The sequence below is a fragment of the Strongylocentrotus purpuratus genome, unplaced genomic scaffold, assembly GCF_000002235.5.
Source record: "Strongylocentrotus purpuratus isolate Spur 01 unplaced genomic scaffold, Spur_5.0 spur5_scaffold_10, whole genome shotgun sequence".
NCBI classification, from domain to species: domain Eukaryota; kingdom Metazoa; phylum Echinodermata; class Echinoidea; order Camarodonta; family Strongylocentrotidae; genus Strongylocentrotus; species Strongylocentrotus purpuratus.
Window position 1 is genome coordinate 27,742,330 of NW_022145595.1, and position 19,260 is coordinate 27,761,589.

Consider the following 19,260-nt stretch of genomic DNA (forward strand, 5'->3'; position numbering starts at 1 on the left):
TGCATGCGTTATCGCGCTGCTCAAACCTAACCCGACACATACAACGACTAAAACGTGCATGCCTCAAAATACCATTCGATTTCCCATGTCTGTGTGTATCCATGGAGTACTAGCCTACTCCATGGTGTATCTTTAAATTTTCATTCCTCGCCAGTTGAAAGGTATGGGCAAATATAGAAGAGAAAGAGAGAGAGAGAGAGAGAAAGAGAGAGAGTGTGTGTGTGTGTGTGTGTGAGAGAGAGAGAGAGAGAGAGAGAGAAGTACGCTGGACAAACTGTAATTCATAATAGAGATTAGAGAAAGAGATGCGCAGAGGGAATGATTGAGAAGGAGAAAGAGGACGAAGACGTGAAAAGAGTGAGGGAAGGAGGGAGACAAAGAAAAGGCAGAGAAAGAGAAAAAGATAGATAAAAGAAATGGATTGAGGGAAACCGAGAGAGGGAGAGGGTGAAAATATGTTTTCGTAAAGGTATGGGCAAATATAGAAGAGAAAGAGAGAGAGAGAGAGAGAGAGAGAGAGATTGAAAAAGAGAGATAGAGATAAAGAGAGTGAGAGAGTGAGATAGAAAAAAAAAAAAATATATATATATATATATATATATATATATATATAGGAAAGAGAGAGAGAGAGAGAGGGGGACGAGAGAGAAATGCGAGAGAGTGAGAGAGAGAGAGAGAGAGAGAGAGAGAGAAGTGAGAGGGAGAGAGAGAGAGGGGGGGGGGGGGGGGGGTGCCGGACAAAATAATATTTTGAAATTTGAAATAATATGAAATCTATAATAGAGATTAGAAAAAAGAGAGATGCAAAGAGGAAAGGACTGAGAAGGAGGCGAAGACGTAATAAGAGATAAGGAGGAAGAAGAGAACGAAAGGGAGAGGCAGAGAATAAGAGAGATGAAAGACATAGATTGAAAAATACCGAGAGAGAGGATGAAAACGTGTTTATGTTCTCCGCTATTCTCGTCGATCCGGTTTCCCGAACTTAGATTAACCTAGATTCCGAGGTTCTCCATCCGTCTTTTAGAAAATGAGAAGGAGAGCAGGAGAGGAAATAGGAAGAAGGGGGAAATCACTACATACTTATTCGGACAGCTAAACTCACGAGAATTTCTGTCATTGGTTTCATAGGTTGCCAAATATACTTATGATATAGCTAGACAGTTTAGCTAACCATAGAAGCAAAAGTAACTGTCTGAATTGTTGAGTGTGTTTCCTTTATCTACTCACATTTTTTAAAAATTTAAATAAGTATACACTGTCCTTGTTCATATAGGATATGATTATAACTCCTATAATGTTTGTGTTGCTTATAGTATGTTAAATCCATGATAATCATCTTGCACCTCCATATAATAAATGACATTAAGTATCATCGGCATGAATTATATTAGTAATAATAGTCTTAAGCATATTATTATTCACTTGGATCAGTGCACAGATTGAATGTAGATGAATGACCGATATCACACAACACGTTGTACAGAAGAGACAGGCAGAAAAACGCGTATGGAGGACATTATGAGTATACTGCGTGATGGCGCCTCGGTGTCATATCACGTGGTATTATCTTGATGTTGAGCTTATGTTGAGCTGGATTCCAAAATTTTACTAAGTATTATATAGATGTAGGCCCTAATTCAGCAGCTAATATTGATTCAGGTGGTATGAACTACAATAATTCCTTGAATTTCCCATGTGAAAATTCCTACTTATTTCTTACTCTGACCAATCATTAAGAAATTATTAATATAGTTCAACACCTTATTTCTACCAAATCTAGTTCCATGAAAGTACATGTGTTCACTTATTGAAACAAATACTCTTTCATATCGTAACCCTCTCTGAATTTTTTATTGAACTTATCACTTTTAACGGGTGTTTGCCGAAATTCTGTTAAAATCGCAAAAGTAATTTTTATTTATAAACAGGATGATTTGTCAGTAATAAGTAATTATAGACGAATATCAATAATACCAAGTCCAATGTAAAATAAATTTCGTTTATTTAAAAAAGACTAACGTACATGGTATAAGGAATTGTAATATTTAGATTGTAGTCTTGTCTGTCATTGAGAAGAAAAAAATACGGTTACATTTTTGAGAGTCACTATTGACTCCCATTAAAATGTTAATAAGCATATACGCAATTTACATACGTCAATATCAAGGAATATTGACTACTGTATAAGTTTTTGAAAAATATTCTGAAAGATTTATGAATATATCATATAAGTCCCCAAAGTCATCACATGTGTTATATTGTATTACTGTATAGGGCAATTGTAGTATAACAAGAATGAGTGCATTATTTTTGCTTCAATAGAGAGCGATTCGCATGAATAATAACTTAAATTATTTATCACACACCCAACCTTTATTTCATCGTTTAAAAAACATTAAAAATACAAGATATTCACATTTTTTTAGATAGGCATTATATGTTTAAGTATTCTCATAATCAACTCCCATCCCTATATCACGACATTTACATTTAAACTCAAACATTCACAGATATCCCACCCGTCATTCAGTCAGCATGGACTAGACGTTTAAAATGTCTTACAAAATTCAATAAGGCATTGTTCATTTCTCTTTTCTTTTAAAGCATCTCTTATAAAACTCTTATATATAAAAATTTCAACATAATTAATTACCACATGCAGTAGGCAATTATTAATATTTCTAATGGTGGTCACTTTGCGAGTCTTTTTTGCTGTTTCGTATTCTATTTCGTATTCTTTGTTATCTTTATTTAAATGCTTACATTTCTTTCTAATTGTTACTTCTTTCAACATAGTTTTACTTTGGTAACACCGCCAAATCGGCTCCACAACGACTAAAAACCCAGCTGATATGTTCAATAACGGTTGTCGGTCTGGGCATCGTTTCAATTAACTGTCGTAAGTGCAAGTTCACCGCCATCCAATTGATTCACATGTTTTAAATACATTGTCGGTGAACTTGTACTTATAACGGTCTCGTGAAACGCCGTCCAGGTGTCGGCCTCGTTGGTGTGACCGGGGTATCGTGCTTTCAGAAAGTTGATTTAATATTTGGTGTACTGTCGGTCCTTCAGGTACTGCGTGAGTGGGGAATCATTCTTGATTGACTCGTAGAATTTAACGAGGGTCGGGTAGGGTTCAAAGTAGGTCTTGAGACCGACACTGCTGTCCAGGAAGAAATCTATTATGTTGAAGATGACCACATCGGCCAGGGTTAACTGTGAAGAAAAAAGATTCAAACGATTGTAAGACATGCGGTAGTGAAATTAAAGTGCTCCAGTTTCAATTTCTAATCTAATAATACTGGCTTTGATTCTTTACTCAACATACTCAAGATACGACCATAAACTTGTATTATATTCCCGTAAAGCATGTACAAAACCACGTAAATTATCTATTACTTGTTTATTTGGTGTTTGTAACCAATTATCTTTGTTACTCTATAATTTTTATTTATTTTTCATTAATTGAGAATGATTCTACATTGTGGTTAATTAATAATATTAATTTTAATATGAATTTAAGTCTAAACCTGATGTAAAGCCAGATTGAATCGTAGGTCTATGACTCTATGTCTTTGATTAACTATTTTGAATGGAGGGGTGGACCGTTATTTGTCGACAATTTTGTCCCATTTATCCAACCACCGGCGAGCATCCATTTGAATATTATTATGAGGGCATTTGTTTTAGAGCCATGCTCTTAAGTGGACATTTCTTTTATGATTTTCTTCCAAACTGACAGAAAGGATGGAGAAACCCCAACAAATTTGAACATGACCTCTTTTTTCAATTCCCATCAAACTTTGTGAACAGAAAATGAGTTGTTGCGTTGGGCTACTTCCTAGCGCTTCTACCCATCAGGGTCACAATCTTTAGTTTGAATAATTTTGGCTTTGATAATGTATAAAATGTTTGCAGGATTGTTCTTAACGTATTGAGCACTTTATTTCGTGTGCTTACTTCGAATCACCGCGTCATCGCGTCCTGTCGGATGGTCGCGTTACACGACTTTTCGTGTAACGAAAACTGAGGATCACGCGTCCTTTCGTAGATTTACCGTAGGGTATTCACAAAGTGTCGGGTAAATTGGACCAGACCATGTGTATTTCGTGAATAAAGGGTCGGGTAATGCGACCACCCGACCCGACGCGATGACCCGATGATTCGAGCTAAGCCCTTGACTTACCCGGTTCCCTATAAAGTACTTTCCTTCTCCTTTCTTTAGAGATTCAGAGATGAAATCCCAGGAAGGCTTCATAGTACCGTCTCTGCACTTCACATGTTCAGCTTCCTGACAATACCAATAAAAAATAATTCACGTATTTATTATTATTATTTAACATCGTCTATCTTTAACAGGGATCTCAAACTTTTTTCCTTGACGGTCCTGATGTGATTTCCTTGAATGCTTACAGGTCCGAAACAATGGTCAAATCTAGTTTGATCTAGTCTGATCTAATGGGAATTGTTACAGTTTAACCCTGAAAAGGCCGGGTTAATTTGGTACTCGCTCATCAGAGGGGACAGGGAGAGGGGTGAGCTAGGTTACCCCCCCCCCTTGGAATCTCGCCCATGGAATGACAAACAATTCTAATATAGGATTTTCCGGCCAAATTCGCGTGTTTGTCATTCGAATTCATTTGCTTTGCATTTAAGTTAGCGCAGATCGGCTTTGTCATACCAATTATCATTCAATTTTTCAGTTTTTGTATTTAATTTAGGATTTCGGTCGAAGGGTTTCATAGATCTGTCATTCAATTTAGTAACTGCTCAACTAGCATTCAAATTAATATTCACTTGTCGAAGCGTAATTTTTATCATTCAAATTAACACCTGTCATTCGTATTCGTAATATTTTTATTCAAGTTAGGAATGATAGGGGGGAGAATTGCAACAAACTTTTATAGTTTTTAAATAATGCAGTTAAAATGCATGATTTGCCATTGGGGTCTAAGCTGTTATTCCATTTATTTATTTTCAGGACAATGCAGATGGGTGTAGTCAGACATAAAGTAAAGAAGGGGCGAAATCAAGGGATATGGCATTTCTGCACAGACATGTTCATATACCCGGGAAAGGTGGGGGTACCCTCAATCGCCCCGTTTTACTACAGACTCGGAATTTTACAAAAGTAATTCACATCGTGTCTTATACCCATCACACCCCTCTGTTTTTCTTAAAGAGTTTCATAGTTAACTTGCCCGCCAGCAGATCGATGGCTAAAGACATGGCTAAGTAATGAATCATGTTCAAATTGTTGACTCTAGTCGCTACCCCAGTCACAATATTGTACCCTTCTGCCATAATGAAATTATGATGAAATTATGATAAATTTATGATGAAACATAAGACAACCAACTTCCTTACATGAACATTTACAAATATACTGAGACCATCAGGTCCGTAGATGAAAGTCGTTTTTTCTTCTCAATCAAACTTAAATGCTGATGGAAGTATAAGTGTATAAATGCAAGAAAATGAAATATGATGAAATATACATCATTAGTGAAAAAACAATCTTGAAAGAAAAAGAATGAGCTATAAAAAGTGTGTAATAAACGAGAAATGTATATTGACCATCAATTTAAGTGCACAAAGTGCTAATTTGAATGCTACAAATGAATTAGAATGCCAAAGGTACACCGTCGCGTTGTCAGAAAATCGTGTTGCGCCAAATCGAATGACCAAATAGCGAAAGAAGCACATTGTTCATTAATTTGAATGAAACATACGTAGATTCTATAACGAAAATTCCATAGTTTTGAAAACTAGAAAAGGGAATATAAACCCGAAATATACCTGACTGCACTAAAACCGTCGAATTTGAACGCAAGACAAATTAATTTGAATGACAAATTCGCGAATTTGGCCGGGAAATCCTATATTTGGAATATTGGTAGAGTAGTTCATAACAAGAATCTGTATCTCAAATGTTTTATGAATGAATACTAATCAACAGTAATATTCACATATCCGCGAAGTAACAACTCTGCATTGTTACAGTAGACCTACATATTTTTTTTATGGGGAAATGTACATTTTGGCCGCGCGAAGTGCCCATTGCACAATCTGGTCGATGAATTTTGTATCAAAAGATAGGGAGTCGGGTGGATTCCGCCCGGCCCTTTAAGGGTTTGAAGAAAATGAGAGAGCCTCCCGGCGGTCCGGATTAACATGCCTTGCGGTCCTCACTTTGAGCAGCCATGATCAACCGGTGGCGATAGACCCTGGGTTTGGGGCGGGGGGGGGGGGGGGGTAGGGGTTGTCACATTAAGCACTGTCCATAATTAGATAACATCTCTTCCTGAAAAAGACCCTAAACGAGGATCGAAGGCTAGATTAGTTTTTATACCATAATCATAGGGGATCCTCCTTCTCACATCTCCGACTTTTAGATTCTTAAAGACCCTATCCGGTGAAAATAAAACTTTATAAATATATGAAAAAAACAATTTAATAGAAAGCTGAAAGGACGTACATGTAGTATACAAATATAAAAACGATTACAAAATATTCCCCTTTCACTATTGCACAAAAGCAAATTAAAACCCCATTTCCTTAAAACCTCCAAATTTCAGATCAACAGGGGTCAAATCTGCCGCAGTTACGGTGACGACATAACATGTGGACCCGGTGGGCTCGCCCATGTAGCTGAGGCGATGAGCTTGACACTCCACAATTGTTACGCCGGTTTTAGCATGTCTGCTACTATATGGCGCTTTAGCATTTTCAGGAATTAATTAATATGCCATGTACCCATATACCCCACCTTGGTGGAGTGTGGCATATACAGATTAATGCCTTGCCAAAAGACATTAGTGCTGAGACAGGGATTCGAACCCGTACCTCATCCCTAGTGGTTCAGTCCGGAGTCCGGAGAATTATCCACTGAACCACAACACCTCTGCATAATATATGCAACATACAAAGACATGACGGTTTATAATTATTTATAATAATTCTTACTCTTTTAGCAGCATCGGTTGACTCAAAGGCTGGTGTGATTGCAATCTCGATGTCAGCCACAATCCCAAGAATTTCATCGATTCGGGAACTTTCCACATTGTTCTTCCCATAGTAATCTACAACAAAAACAATCGCGATAATACAGTTTTATGATATAATTTGTGTGTTCTAACACAATCTTGCTTTTGAAGACTATAAGTAGGCCTACATACTGTAGTTATAGTCCTCCTTTAGGATAGTTATAACCTGTAGGGGATGACGTCATCATCATTAAAAACGTGAAAGGTTCAAGTTTATTTATTTCCACTTTATCGAAGATAACATAATTGAACATAATGTACATGGTAATATATAGTTATAACAAAAGATACAATCATAAGTATGATAAATACATTGCAAAAAGCTAAATAGAGTGGGGGATCTACTAGAAGGCAAAGCTTGTATTATGTAGGTCCCAGTTAATAGGTTTGTATATAAATCAGGGTATCTGAATAAACATAAGATATTTATAAAAGCATTTGAATACTTCTGCTAATCAAAATACAATTGACTTACCACCGGGAAATTGACGCGCGATATAGCGGTATATAGCTCTGCTCTGAGTCAGAAGCTTGCCGTCTACATCCAGTACTGGGAGCTGACCGAGTGGAAACCCTGGAGAAATATAAATATTTTAAATATCATTTTAACCCGCTGACTACCGAATGATCATGTTCTTGCACGCACGCACGCAAGCACACGCACAACCACACACCCTCACGCACATCTAACAAGTTATGAACACACACGTACTAATCAGTAATAAAAAAGACGACTGGATTGCTCTACTTACAGTAATTAATATAACCATAATAATGACTGTGTTCTTTCTCGAGGTCCCGAATCCTTAACTTAATCTATGGACCAGAGAGACTACTCCATACTAAGCTACCTCTAAACCTAATCTAAAACCATTTCGCAACCATAATCCTAACCAGTGGCGTACGCAGGATTTTTCAAGGAGGGATGTTTGAAAATTTGGAAATCGCGCCGACCGATATTTCGCTCAGTGAGGGGGGGGGGGGGGGGGGGGGGGGTAAGGAGTATTCATTTTGTCTTAAAAAAAGACAAGAAGGGGGTTAACCGTGGAACAGTTAAGGGGTTAAGAAATGTAATCAATGTACGAAATTATATAACATGACCTACGATAATCTCTATGTGAAGTTACCCTTTACTGATTTGTTTAACAAGTATATAACATGCTCTGGTGCACTTTAATTGTCAACTTTATTCGTTACGAGTTATAGCATATCAGACAAACACGGTGACATAGCGTTTTTGCTGACACAAATTGCTTATACATGGACGTGTATACAGTCCAAGGATTAACGAACACAAGATACGTGGTACACAAGCATCAAAATGAGTAACTGTTTCCCTTGGTAGCTTGGTTTGGGGTCACAGTATATAGCCAGGTACATATTCCATTTGCACCTGCAAACGAAAAAATGAATGTGGGCAAAAAATACATTGCCTAAGGATGTAAGCACCGAGCAAAGATCGAATCGGGGACCTCTCGTATACTATTTTACGACAGTGTACTTCTCTCTTACAGATCAATACACTTTAAGTGATAGAAATTAATGATTATATTCCTTACTTTTCCTGTCTCCTTTTATCTTGGGCCATTCCTCTCCCTCGAAGTCATAGCGAATATCTTCATATTTTTGTCCCACCAGGTGAAACAGCATCCGGGAAGGTTCTCCCCTGGAACGGGCATCGAAGTATGTGAGCTTGTAGTTAGGCATCGTCAACAATTATTATGAATTCACAAAATGATATGAAATCCAAAGCGATAGTGAACAAAGTCGATGATATCCCAAGCCAACCCGTGCGTAGTGCTCAAGTGAATGCAGATGGGAACGAACGTATTGCGTTATCACGCTGTCGCTCAAACTTGAACCCCACAGAGCGTAAACAATGGCAAAGAACGTGCCTCAAATTTGACCTTCGATGTAAGGACGGGTCTGCACTATTGGCATTTCCAAAGTCTGTGTTTACCTTAAAATTGTCCATTCCTCGCCAGTTGAGAGGTACGGGCAAATATAGAAGAGGGAGAGAGAGGATAGAAACATGTTTTTGTACTCCGCTATTTTCTTTGACCCGGTTTCACGAACTTGGATTAACCTAGATTCGAAGGTTCAATTCAATTCAATATATTCAGCCAATCGTTAAAAAATATTTACAACCACACTGGTACTGGTACAGTTATAATATGATGACAGCTATGGACCTCTGAGAAGCAAAGCTTGCAATTGGGGCCCATGAACATACAATAAATAAAATATAATAAAAACATACAATAACAAACAAAACAAAAAAGACGTAAATGTATATTCATAATTCTTACAAAACAATTACAAATATCTTGCAAACACACTGAGCCATACTCACTCACACACAATGCGATGCACTTTAAAGCATATCATAAGAGAGAGGGAGAGAGAGAGAGAGAGAGAGAGAGAGGGATATTTAAAAGAAAATGTAAGAAGAGAAAACACAAAAGCGAAACATGAGATTAAAGCTTATAGTCCTACCTAGTTTTACAACATAATAAATAGTTCCCTTTGCACAAAACTTTAAATCCGGACAAAGTTAAACTTGATCTTATATCCTCGTTTAAATCATTCCATTTGCTCATTCCCACATTTCGAAATGATTTCAATGCATATGTTGTACGTACAAGGGGTTTGTGTAATAACATTTTTGCCTTGTGTTATGTGAATGAACAGATGGATGACTAACAAACATGTTTTGAAAAATGTGCGGAAGATTACCAGTTTGTAGGCATTTGAGGTCTTAAACCAGTTTTCCATCCCACTATCAGAAAATGAGAAGAAGAGCAAGAAAGAAAGAGGAAGAAAGAGAGATCACCACATCCATATTTGGACAGTTAATCTCATATGATTCTGAAATAAACTCAATTAATAGCTGTACAGCTTAGCTAACCAACCCCATATAAGCAAAAGTATCTCTCTGAGTTGTTGAGTGTGTCTCCTTAATCTACACATCCATAAAAATGTTTTTTTTTAAATAATGTCTACCCTGTCCTTTTCATATAATTTTTTTGTTGCTTATAAGTATTGTTAATCCTTGATTATCATCTTACACCTCAAAATAATAAAAAAAGACATTCAATATCACCGGCAGAAAGTACATAATTATGTTGGTAATAATAGTCTTAAAGGGATTGTTGAGTTATGTTGCAGAGGGCACTTCTCAAAATAATCTTTTTGTGAGATAATGAAAACTGAGTGTCAAATTTGAAAAAAATATAAAATTTAAGTGACAAAACCATCTTTGTTTGATCAAAATCGGTTCAGAGACCGCAGGAATATCCATAAATATAACCATTTCCAATATTTGTGGTACCCACAAATATTTGGAAATTTTTAACCAGCCGTTGAAAAACGAAATAGCGCCTTATATTTTTAAATCCAGCTTTGTGTTGGCTTTTTCGTGTTGGTTATAATACGCACAACCGTGTATAATTTTTTGTTTAATAATTAATTAACGGCCAACGTATTTTTTGAGAGTGGATCTGAATTGATATGATCGTATTCAATCTAAATTCACACATTTTGGGGTATACACTTACCTTCATAGCAATTCTAGGTTCTAAAGGGGTACTAGAAATGTCATAAATGAGAATAAAAGCAATAACCAAGCACTTTAAAGGCATTTGCGGTCTTAAACAAGAAATCAACTATCCCTTTAACCATATTTTTCACATGGATCAATGTAGAATGTAAAGATTGAATGTAGATGAATAGCCAATATCACACAACGCGTTTTACAGAAGCAGGAAGAGACAGGAAGGAGAAAAACGCGTATGGAGGACATTATGAGTATACTGCGTGATGGCGCCTCGGTGTCATGTCACGTGGTATTATCTTGATGTTGAGCTGGATGGTGTCACAACTCATGTTTCTTAATTAATAAACAACAAATTACTGATCCAATTAAAATTTCAAACGCTTTTAATGAGCATTATATAGATGTAGGCCCTTATCGAGCAGCTAATCAGGTGGTATGAATTACAGTAAGTCCTTGATTTTTCCAAGTGAAAATTCCTTATTTCTAATTACTCCCACCAATGATTATTAAATTGTTGGAGTACCACAAGAATCGATATTGGGTCCCTTTTATTTATTATTCATATAAAAGATACGAACGAATCCTCTTCACTCTTAAACTTTATCATCTTTGCTCATGATACGGTACTATTTGTTATTCCTATAAAAAAACTGTAATACGCTAATAGACCAGTTAAATTGTGAATAAATGACAATTTCTAAGTGGTTTAAATCTAATAAACTATCATAAATTTAAGCAAACCCAATTTCATCTATTTCGAAAAGACTAACGTATGTTTACGACTTGCCTGTCATTGGAAAAAATCTATTTAGGAGTCACAATTGACTCTCATTTAAATTTAATGAGCATATACGGAATTAACATACGTCAATATCAAGGAATATTTGAATACTGTATATGTTTTAAAAAAATGTTTCTGAAAGATCTAAGACTGCATTATATAATTTTCAAATTTATTGAATTCATTATTTTTGCTGCAAAAACGAGAGATTCGCATGATTACTAACTCAAATTATTCATTACACAACGAACCATTAATTCATCATTTAAAAACATTACAAATTACAAGATATTCACCATTTACAGACAAGCATGTTTTTGTATAAGTATTCTCATAATCAACTCCCATCCCTATTTCACAACATTTATGGTTTAAACTCACACATTCACACATATCCCACCCGTCGTTCAAATAATTATCACTTAGAAACTCCTAAAATAATGTTAGCCCTAAAGTCAGTAAGACATCATGGACAAGATGTTTGAACTCCTACCAAATTCAATAAGACACTGTTAATCTCTCTTTTCTCTTAAAGCATCTTTTTAAAAAACTTCTATATCGAAAAATCAACATATTTAATTTCAACATGCAATAGGCAATTCTCGACCGGGATTCAAAATAATTCGCAACCGGGATATCGTGCTTTCAGAAAGTTGATTTAATATTTGGTCTTCTTTCGGTCCTTCAGGTACTGTGTGAGTGGAGAATCATTCTTGATTGACTCGTAGAATTTGAGGAGGGTCGGGTAGGATTCAAAGTAGGTCTTGAGACCAAAAATGGTGTCCAGGAAGAAATCTATTATGTTGAAGATGACCACATCGGCTATGGTTATCTGTGAAGAAAAAGATCAAACGATTGTAAGACATATGGCAGTGATATTAGAGTGCTCCAGGTTAAATTGCTTATACTAATATTCCTCGCTTTAACCCTCGACCCCAACATCCCCATGATACGACCATAAACTATTCTAGTAAGAGGCGTGTATAGAACCACGTGAATTATCTTTGTTACTCTATAATTTCAATTTTTGTATTAATTGAGAATGATTCTACATTATAGATATTAATAAATTGAATTTAAATATTGATTTAAGCCTAAACATGATGTAAAGCCAAATTGTAAACCAAACTCTATAACACGTTTATTCGTAGGTCAGTATGTCATTGATTAACCATTTTGAATAGAGGGGTGGACAGTTTTTTGCCGACAATTTTTTCCTATGTTTCCAACCACCGGCGACCATCCATTTGAATATTATTATAAGGGCAATTTTTAAAGTCTTCGGGGGACATTTCTATAACTTACATAAAGGAAAGAGAAAGCCCAACAGATTTGAACTCGACCTTCTCTTCCAATTCCAAACAGACTTTGCAAACAGAAAATGAGTTGTTGCTTGGGTCAAAATCTTTCTTAGTTGCCGAATTATTACTAGTTTGGATAGTTCAGGCTTTTTGGTCCTGTATATACTGTTCTAAACGTATTAATACACTTTATTTGGCTTACTTCGAATGATTGGGTCATCACGCCCTGTCGGGGGGTCGTGTTACACGTTTTTTTCGTGACCTTTCGTAGATTTGCCGTAAGGTTTTCACAAAGTGTGAACCGTAGTGTCGGGTTAATTGGACCAGATCTCCATTTGTAGGTGAGAGGGGTTTATTCCACAGCCCATTCTTTCTTGTGACTTACCCGGTTTCCCATAAAGTATTTTCCTCCTGCTTTCTGAAGAGACTCAGAGAAGAAATCCCAAGAAGGCTTCAGAGTACTGTCTCTACACTTGACGAGATCAGCTTCCTGACAATATAAATGAAAACAACATATGCATGTACTTCTGATGTTCTACAATGTTTAGTCATAATATCAACCAGGAAGGGGGTATATTGCATTTACATTGAGCACTATAAGGCAATGAGCTTGGTACTCTTGGCGCTCCACAGTAATAACCCCGGTTTTAGCATGGCTGCCACTATGGCGCTATAGCATTATAAAGAATTAATTCACCCCAGGTACCCATTTACCAATTTCTACCAAGGACATTAGTGGTGCTACGAGGATTCGAAACTTAACCTTGTGGTTCACAGTCTGGAGACCAATCTACTGGACCACAACATCTCTACATATAATATAATATGCGACGGGAATTAAGGTTTTATAATTACAATTATTCTTACTCTTTTAGCAGCATCGGGTGTCTCGTAGGCTGGTTCGACAACCACCTCAATGTCAGCCACAATCCCAAGGATTTCATCAATTCGGGCACATTCCAGGTTGTTCTTCCCGTAGTAATCTACACAAATAATTGTTGTGAAGATAGAGTATGACTATATGAACCATGTGAACCCCCTTTGTGTTCCAACACAATCTCGCAAACGAGGACTACGACTACATAGTTATAGTCATCCAATAAGCAAATTATAATCTGTAAGGTACAACTTCTTCATTGAAAACACGACAGTATTTGAATAAACCTGCTAATCAAAATGCAATTGACTTACCACCTGGGAATTGACGCGCAATATAGCGGTATATAGCTCTGCTCTGAGTCAGAAGCTCGCCGTCTACATCCAGTACTGGGAGCTGACCGAGTGGAAATCCTGGAAAAATATAAATATTTAAATATCATTTTAACCAGCTGTCTACCGAATTGTCATGTTCTCCATAGGTTAGTCCGGAAAACATCCGGTTCCAGTTATCAATGGTGAAGATGATTGGGGAATGAAAATGCGGTTGTAAGCAGGGGCTTCGCTAGACCTTTTTTCAGTGTGGGGGAGGGGGTGTAGAGGCCATCAATTACCGACAAAACTACCAACCAATTACCAACAAATATATATTAATGCCATGGGCCATTGTCTACGTATTTAACCCTATAAACCCGGGGCCGGGGGCTAATTTTCCTACGAACTATCTATGCCTGTGCGTGTGTACATGGTCATTTTCCTCGACATCATAAATATACGGTAAATTCCGTCAAGACTAGACAGCATCGCAGCTATAAAAACGAATGTGCAACATCGATGTTCTCTAGTAATTGCTCCATGAAGCAGTTTATATTGAATTTCTCTTAGTCTGTTAACAAGAGTTAAAAGGGACTACTAAATATCTCCCTATATACCTCATTTGAAAAATCTGAAAATCCTTACCCATCCTGAATCTTCAAAACAAATAAATTTTAACTTTTCTATGAAATATTCATAAACCTTCCTCGATAAAAGAATCTCTGAGGAGCTTCACAGTACCGTACCGTTTAATTGCATTAAAATATCATACTCTTTTACATCCACTACACTTCAGTTATCCTTTTCACCGCTTCTCAAAATAGCTTCCACAATACTCCATATATCAATAATTTTGTTTCCTTTTAACTCCAAAGGTTGAAAAAGAGATATTGACCGCATGCTATTTTCAGCAAAAATATCTTGAACTGAAATTGTATTGCATGTTAACAACTCCTCATCGAGAATCATTTTCTTTTTTAATAAGAAATTTGTATTGTTAAAAATGGTTCAACCCCCAACCCCCCTTAACTTTTTTATGTATATGTTTTGGATACCCCCCCCCCTTTGCGTTTTTTTTTTATTTAAAAAAAAAAAAGAAATTATGGTAATGGGTGACCCGAAAAACCTGATTTACCCCCCCCCCCCCCCGCGCTTATTCAGCGGCTTGCTGAGTCGTTGAGAAATTTTCGGCGTGATTTTGAAATATTAAAGCCCCCCCCCCCCCTCGAAAAAAAAATCCTGCGTACGCGCCTGCTCATCGAAAATCATTTTCTTTTTTAATAAGAAATTTGTATTGTAAAAAATATTTGGATTATTCTTTTCTTCAAAATTCCTACAAGCTCCAAACTCTTCCCATGCTTTAATCATTTCTAAATAGAACTTAGGTACTTTGAAACTCAATAACTTGGAATCATAGTTACGCAAGAAAATAAATCCACTCAAGGTCCACACACGCAAGCACACATGCGTTAACCCACACACTCAGACATACACACACACACGCACTCCCACACACAACCACACACACGTAGATCGATCATGCCTAGAAAACAGAGTGCATGCTCTGGTGCATGGTGACCTTAATTTTTTAACTCTAATATTCGTTACAAGTTATAAACCATTATTGTATTAATATGAATCGTACGGATGCGGTGACACAGCACTTTTTGTTGACACAGATTGCTTATACATGCACAATTATTTTGTATACAGTCCAGGGATGAACAAACACAAGATACGTGGTACATGATAATCTATATGATTTGCCCTTGGTAGCTTTGGTTGTGGTCACAGTATAGCCAGGTGCATATTTGATATGCACCTGCAAGGGAGGAAAGGAATGTGGGGGAAAAAACACCTTTACAAGGATGTAAGCACCGAGCAAAGATCGCAACCTGGGGGTGTTTTACAAAGATCCCAAGTCAAACTTAACTCTAAGTTGGACTTAAATATTATGGAGAGCCATTTGTAGCCATAATATAATATATATTCAAAAGCGTAAATTCAAGCATTTTAGACTTTTTATAAATCCCACACCAAGAACATGAAATCTCCTTGATAATATAAAATATGAATGATATGAATCTACATGTATGCCTTTTAAAAAAACTTTTACAAAATATTGTCATGGATGATAATGGCTTTCCATAAATTTTGAGTCCAACTTAGAGATAATTTAAACTTAGGATCTTTGTGAAACACCCCCTGGACCTTTCGTATACTATCACACGATAGGTAGACTTCTCTTTTACAGATCAATAAGCTTTTGATGAATGATATTTGTATGTGATTAAAAATGTGGCATAGTCCTTACTCTTCCTGTCTCCCTTTATCTTCGGCCACTCCTCTCCCACGTAGTCATAGCGAATATCTTCATATTTTTGACCCACCAGGTGAAACAGCATCCTGGCTGGTTCTCCTTTGGCACGTGCATCGAAGTATGTGAGTTTGAAGTTAGGCATCGTCAAAGATGATAATTAAATCACAAAATGAGATGAAATCCAAAACGAAGATTGAACGACGTCGATGATGACCAAAGCTAGCCCGTGTGAAGTGCCGAAATGAATGCAGACGGCGACGAATGTACTGGGTTATCACGCTATCGCTCAAACTTGACCCCGCAGAGCGTTTACAATATGTACTACCCACTCTGTCTTTTCTCTTTACTTTGTATAATTATCTGTGACCATTGGAGCCCAGCCTTTGTAAGGCCTATCGCCTCTGCTGGCTCCTCTATATGCTTTGTGTTGTTTATATATTTTCTCATATGTATAATCATAGACCTACGTTGGTGGTAGGTCTATGGTATAATATATTGTTGAATGTATTTTTTCGTCCGACCTGTGCTTCAGAGACCATGCACATTGCTCAGTTATTATCTCGTCAGCCACACCTACGAGACCAACACCAGACCGACAACAGACCAATCGAAACATGACATTACCCACAGTGGCCAAGTATATTGGTCGGTTCGGACTCTTTTTTGGAGTAGGCCTGGTGGCAAGACTGACGTTTCAATGATTGGAGTTTATGTAATTTGGTTGTCTTCACTTGTGTCATATTTTACATTTCCTTCCCTTATTTGTTCAAAAAGAAAGCACTTCATTCAAATAAATCCAATTGAGGTTAGAGGGGTGGACTTTAGCAGTCCTCAGTTATTTGCATAAATATTCCATTGTGATTCAGTGTCTGTGTTCGTGTACTATTCGACTAAACCAAGCCATTGCTAGTTTAATATTAATATTTGAAGAACCTGTGTTATATTTTTCATTTTGTGCTAAGTCATCGAGTAAACACTCTTTGAAATGTCGGATTCCCAAGGGTATTTTATAGACACCGGAAGTACACGTAGTCATGGTATAGGAGACTATTCGAGGATAAGTGATTATGAGGAGGCGTGTGTGGGTGAGGGTGAGGTGTTGATTACGGATGCTCATTAGTCCCACAGATAATTCCTCTTATATTTTAATTCACATGGTTTCAGTGTGGTGTGACCAAGGTATTAAGTATGTTAAAAGAAAGATGGTGTTTCATACCTTATTTTTGTCCGACTATGTTTCCCAAAGTCTGTTAAGAGTGCCGTGCAAGAAATCTCATAGCTACGCATCATCTTAAAAAAGGGTTCTTTGTGTCTCTTAAATGTAACTAGGTTCAAAACATTTCTTACAAACTTATGAATTGTAAGATCCAATTTCATATAGAACACGAACTTGGATTAACCTAGATTCCAAGGTTCTCCATCCATCTTTCAGAAAGTGAGAAGGAGAGCAAGAAAGGAAATGGGAAGAGGGGAGATCACTACATTTTCATTCGGACAACTAAACTCATAAGAAAATCTGTGATTGGTTTCATAGGATTCCGAAATAAATTTAATAAATAGCTAAAGAGTTTTTTCTAAAATTCTTGAAAAACTTATATGTAAAAGTTTTAACATCATTTAAAAAAAAAATGATTATTGATTCCTAACCAGTTCGGATTTAGAAATGGTCATTCTACCGATAATGCGATTTTATATTATTTTTGATAAAATAATTGAGGCTTTTGGGAACAGTGACCATATCATTGGAGTATTTATGGACTTGTTAAAAGCATTTGATACGATTGTTCATAAAATATCAATTTATAAATTACAATACTATGGCGTAAGAGGTCAAGCTCTTTCTTGGTTTACCAATTATTTACGAAACAGACAACAAAACGTATCTTTCCAAAGTCACGAATGTAAACAAAAATAAATCACTATTAAACGTGGAGTACCGCAAGGATCGATTTTGGGTCCTTGTTATTTATTATTTACATAACAAATCCTCTTCACGTATCATCTTTACTGATGATACGAGTATTTGTTATTCCTATAAAAAATTTGATACGCTCATATACCAGTTGAATTGTGAATTAATGACAATTTCTAGGCGGTTTAAATCTAATTAATCATCATTAAATGTAAGTAAATCAAATGTCATTTATTTTCAAAAGACTAACGTACATGATATAAGGAATGGTAGTATTGATATTTTACGGAGTGTCTGTCATTTGGAGAAAAAAATCTGTGCAATGTTTAGTAGTCACTATAATTGACTCTCATTTAAATGTTAATGAGCGTATACTTAATATACATACGTCAATATCAAGGAATATTGGAATACTTTATAATGTTTCTGAAAGATCTATAATTACATTATATAATTTTGGAATGTTATCACATGTATTTCATAGTGATATTGTATGGGGCAATTGTAATACATGTATACCAAGAATGAATTCATTATTTTTGCTACAAAAGAGAGAGGGAGATTAAAAACATTGCAAATTTCAAGATATTCACCTTTTTACAGACAAGCATTTTTATGTATAAGTATTTTCATAATCAACTTCCATCCCTATTTTACAACATTATGGTTTTAACTCAACATTCACACATATCCCAACCGTCGTTCAAAAAATGATCACTAAAGCCCCGTCTTAACAGAACTTTTTCGATCTCACCCGAGCGACATGAGAAACAGTGGGGAGTCTGATCGTAAAACACGGGGTGAGCTTTTGGACACCGTCTTAATCAGCAATCCGCAAAAACCTCACCCAGCGATCAGCTGGCGCGCGCTGTGTACATGTATACATTTTCTCACGATGATGACGTAATTTACCCGGATGAATATCACCCTGGCTCGTCTAGGGTGATATTTACCTTGATATTGTCCGGACGTTACCCCGATTGACGCGTCTTGGGCGCGTTCATGCTTGATTTTGACGGCCAGAATCAGGCATCTGTTACGCGTTTAGTTTAAAACACGGTTGCGTCTTAGCTCACTTTTGTAGAATCACCGACAAACGGCGATCACGATCGCCGATCGTAAACTCACAAAAAGATGCGTTTACAATTTG

General features: G+C 36.6%; 2 protein-coding genes across 2 annotated transcripts; both read right to left on the reverse strand.

The window, feature by feature from the left end:
- Positions 1-1,829: 1,829 nt before the first annotated feature.
- LOC754707 (glutathione S-transferase 1) lies at positions 1,830-8,927 on the reverse strand. Its single transcript, XM_011664249.2, has 5 exons — positions 8,609-8,927; positions 7,525-7,623; positions 6,970-7,085; positions 4,190-4,294; positions 1,830-3,219 (listed from the first exon to the last, which is right to left on the reverse strand). Exons 1-5 carry the CDS (start codon positions 8,754-8,756, stop codon positions 3,046-3,048), a joined length of 642 nt encoding a protein of 213 aa, XP_011662551.2. The 5' UTR covers positions 8,757-8,927; the 3' UTR covers positions 1,830-3,045.
- Positions 8,928-11,527: 2,600 nt separating this feature from the next.
- LOC100889420 (glutathione S-transferase 1) lies at positions 11,528-16,510 on the reverse strand. Its single transcript, XM_030979218.1, has 6 exons — positions 16,137-16,510; positions 15,646-15,700; positions 13,879-13,977; positions 13,555-13,670; positions 13,073-13,177; positions 11,528-12,218 (listed from the first exon to the last, which is right to left on the reverse strand). Exons 1-6 carry the CDS (start codon positions 16,338-16,340, stop codon positions 12,045-12,047), a joined length of 753 nt encoding a protein of 250 aa, XP_030835078.1. The 5' UTR covers positions 16,341-16,510; the 3' UTR covers positions 11,528-12,044.
- Between the last annotated feature and the right edge of the window lie 2,750 nt (positions 16,511-19,260).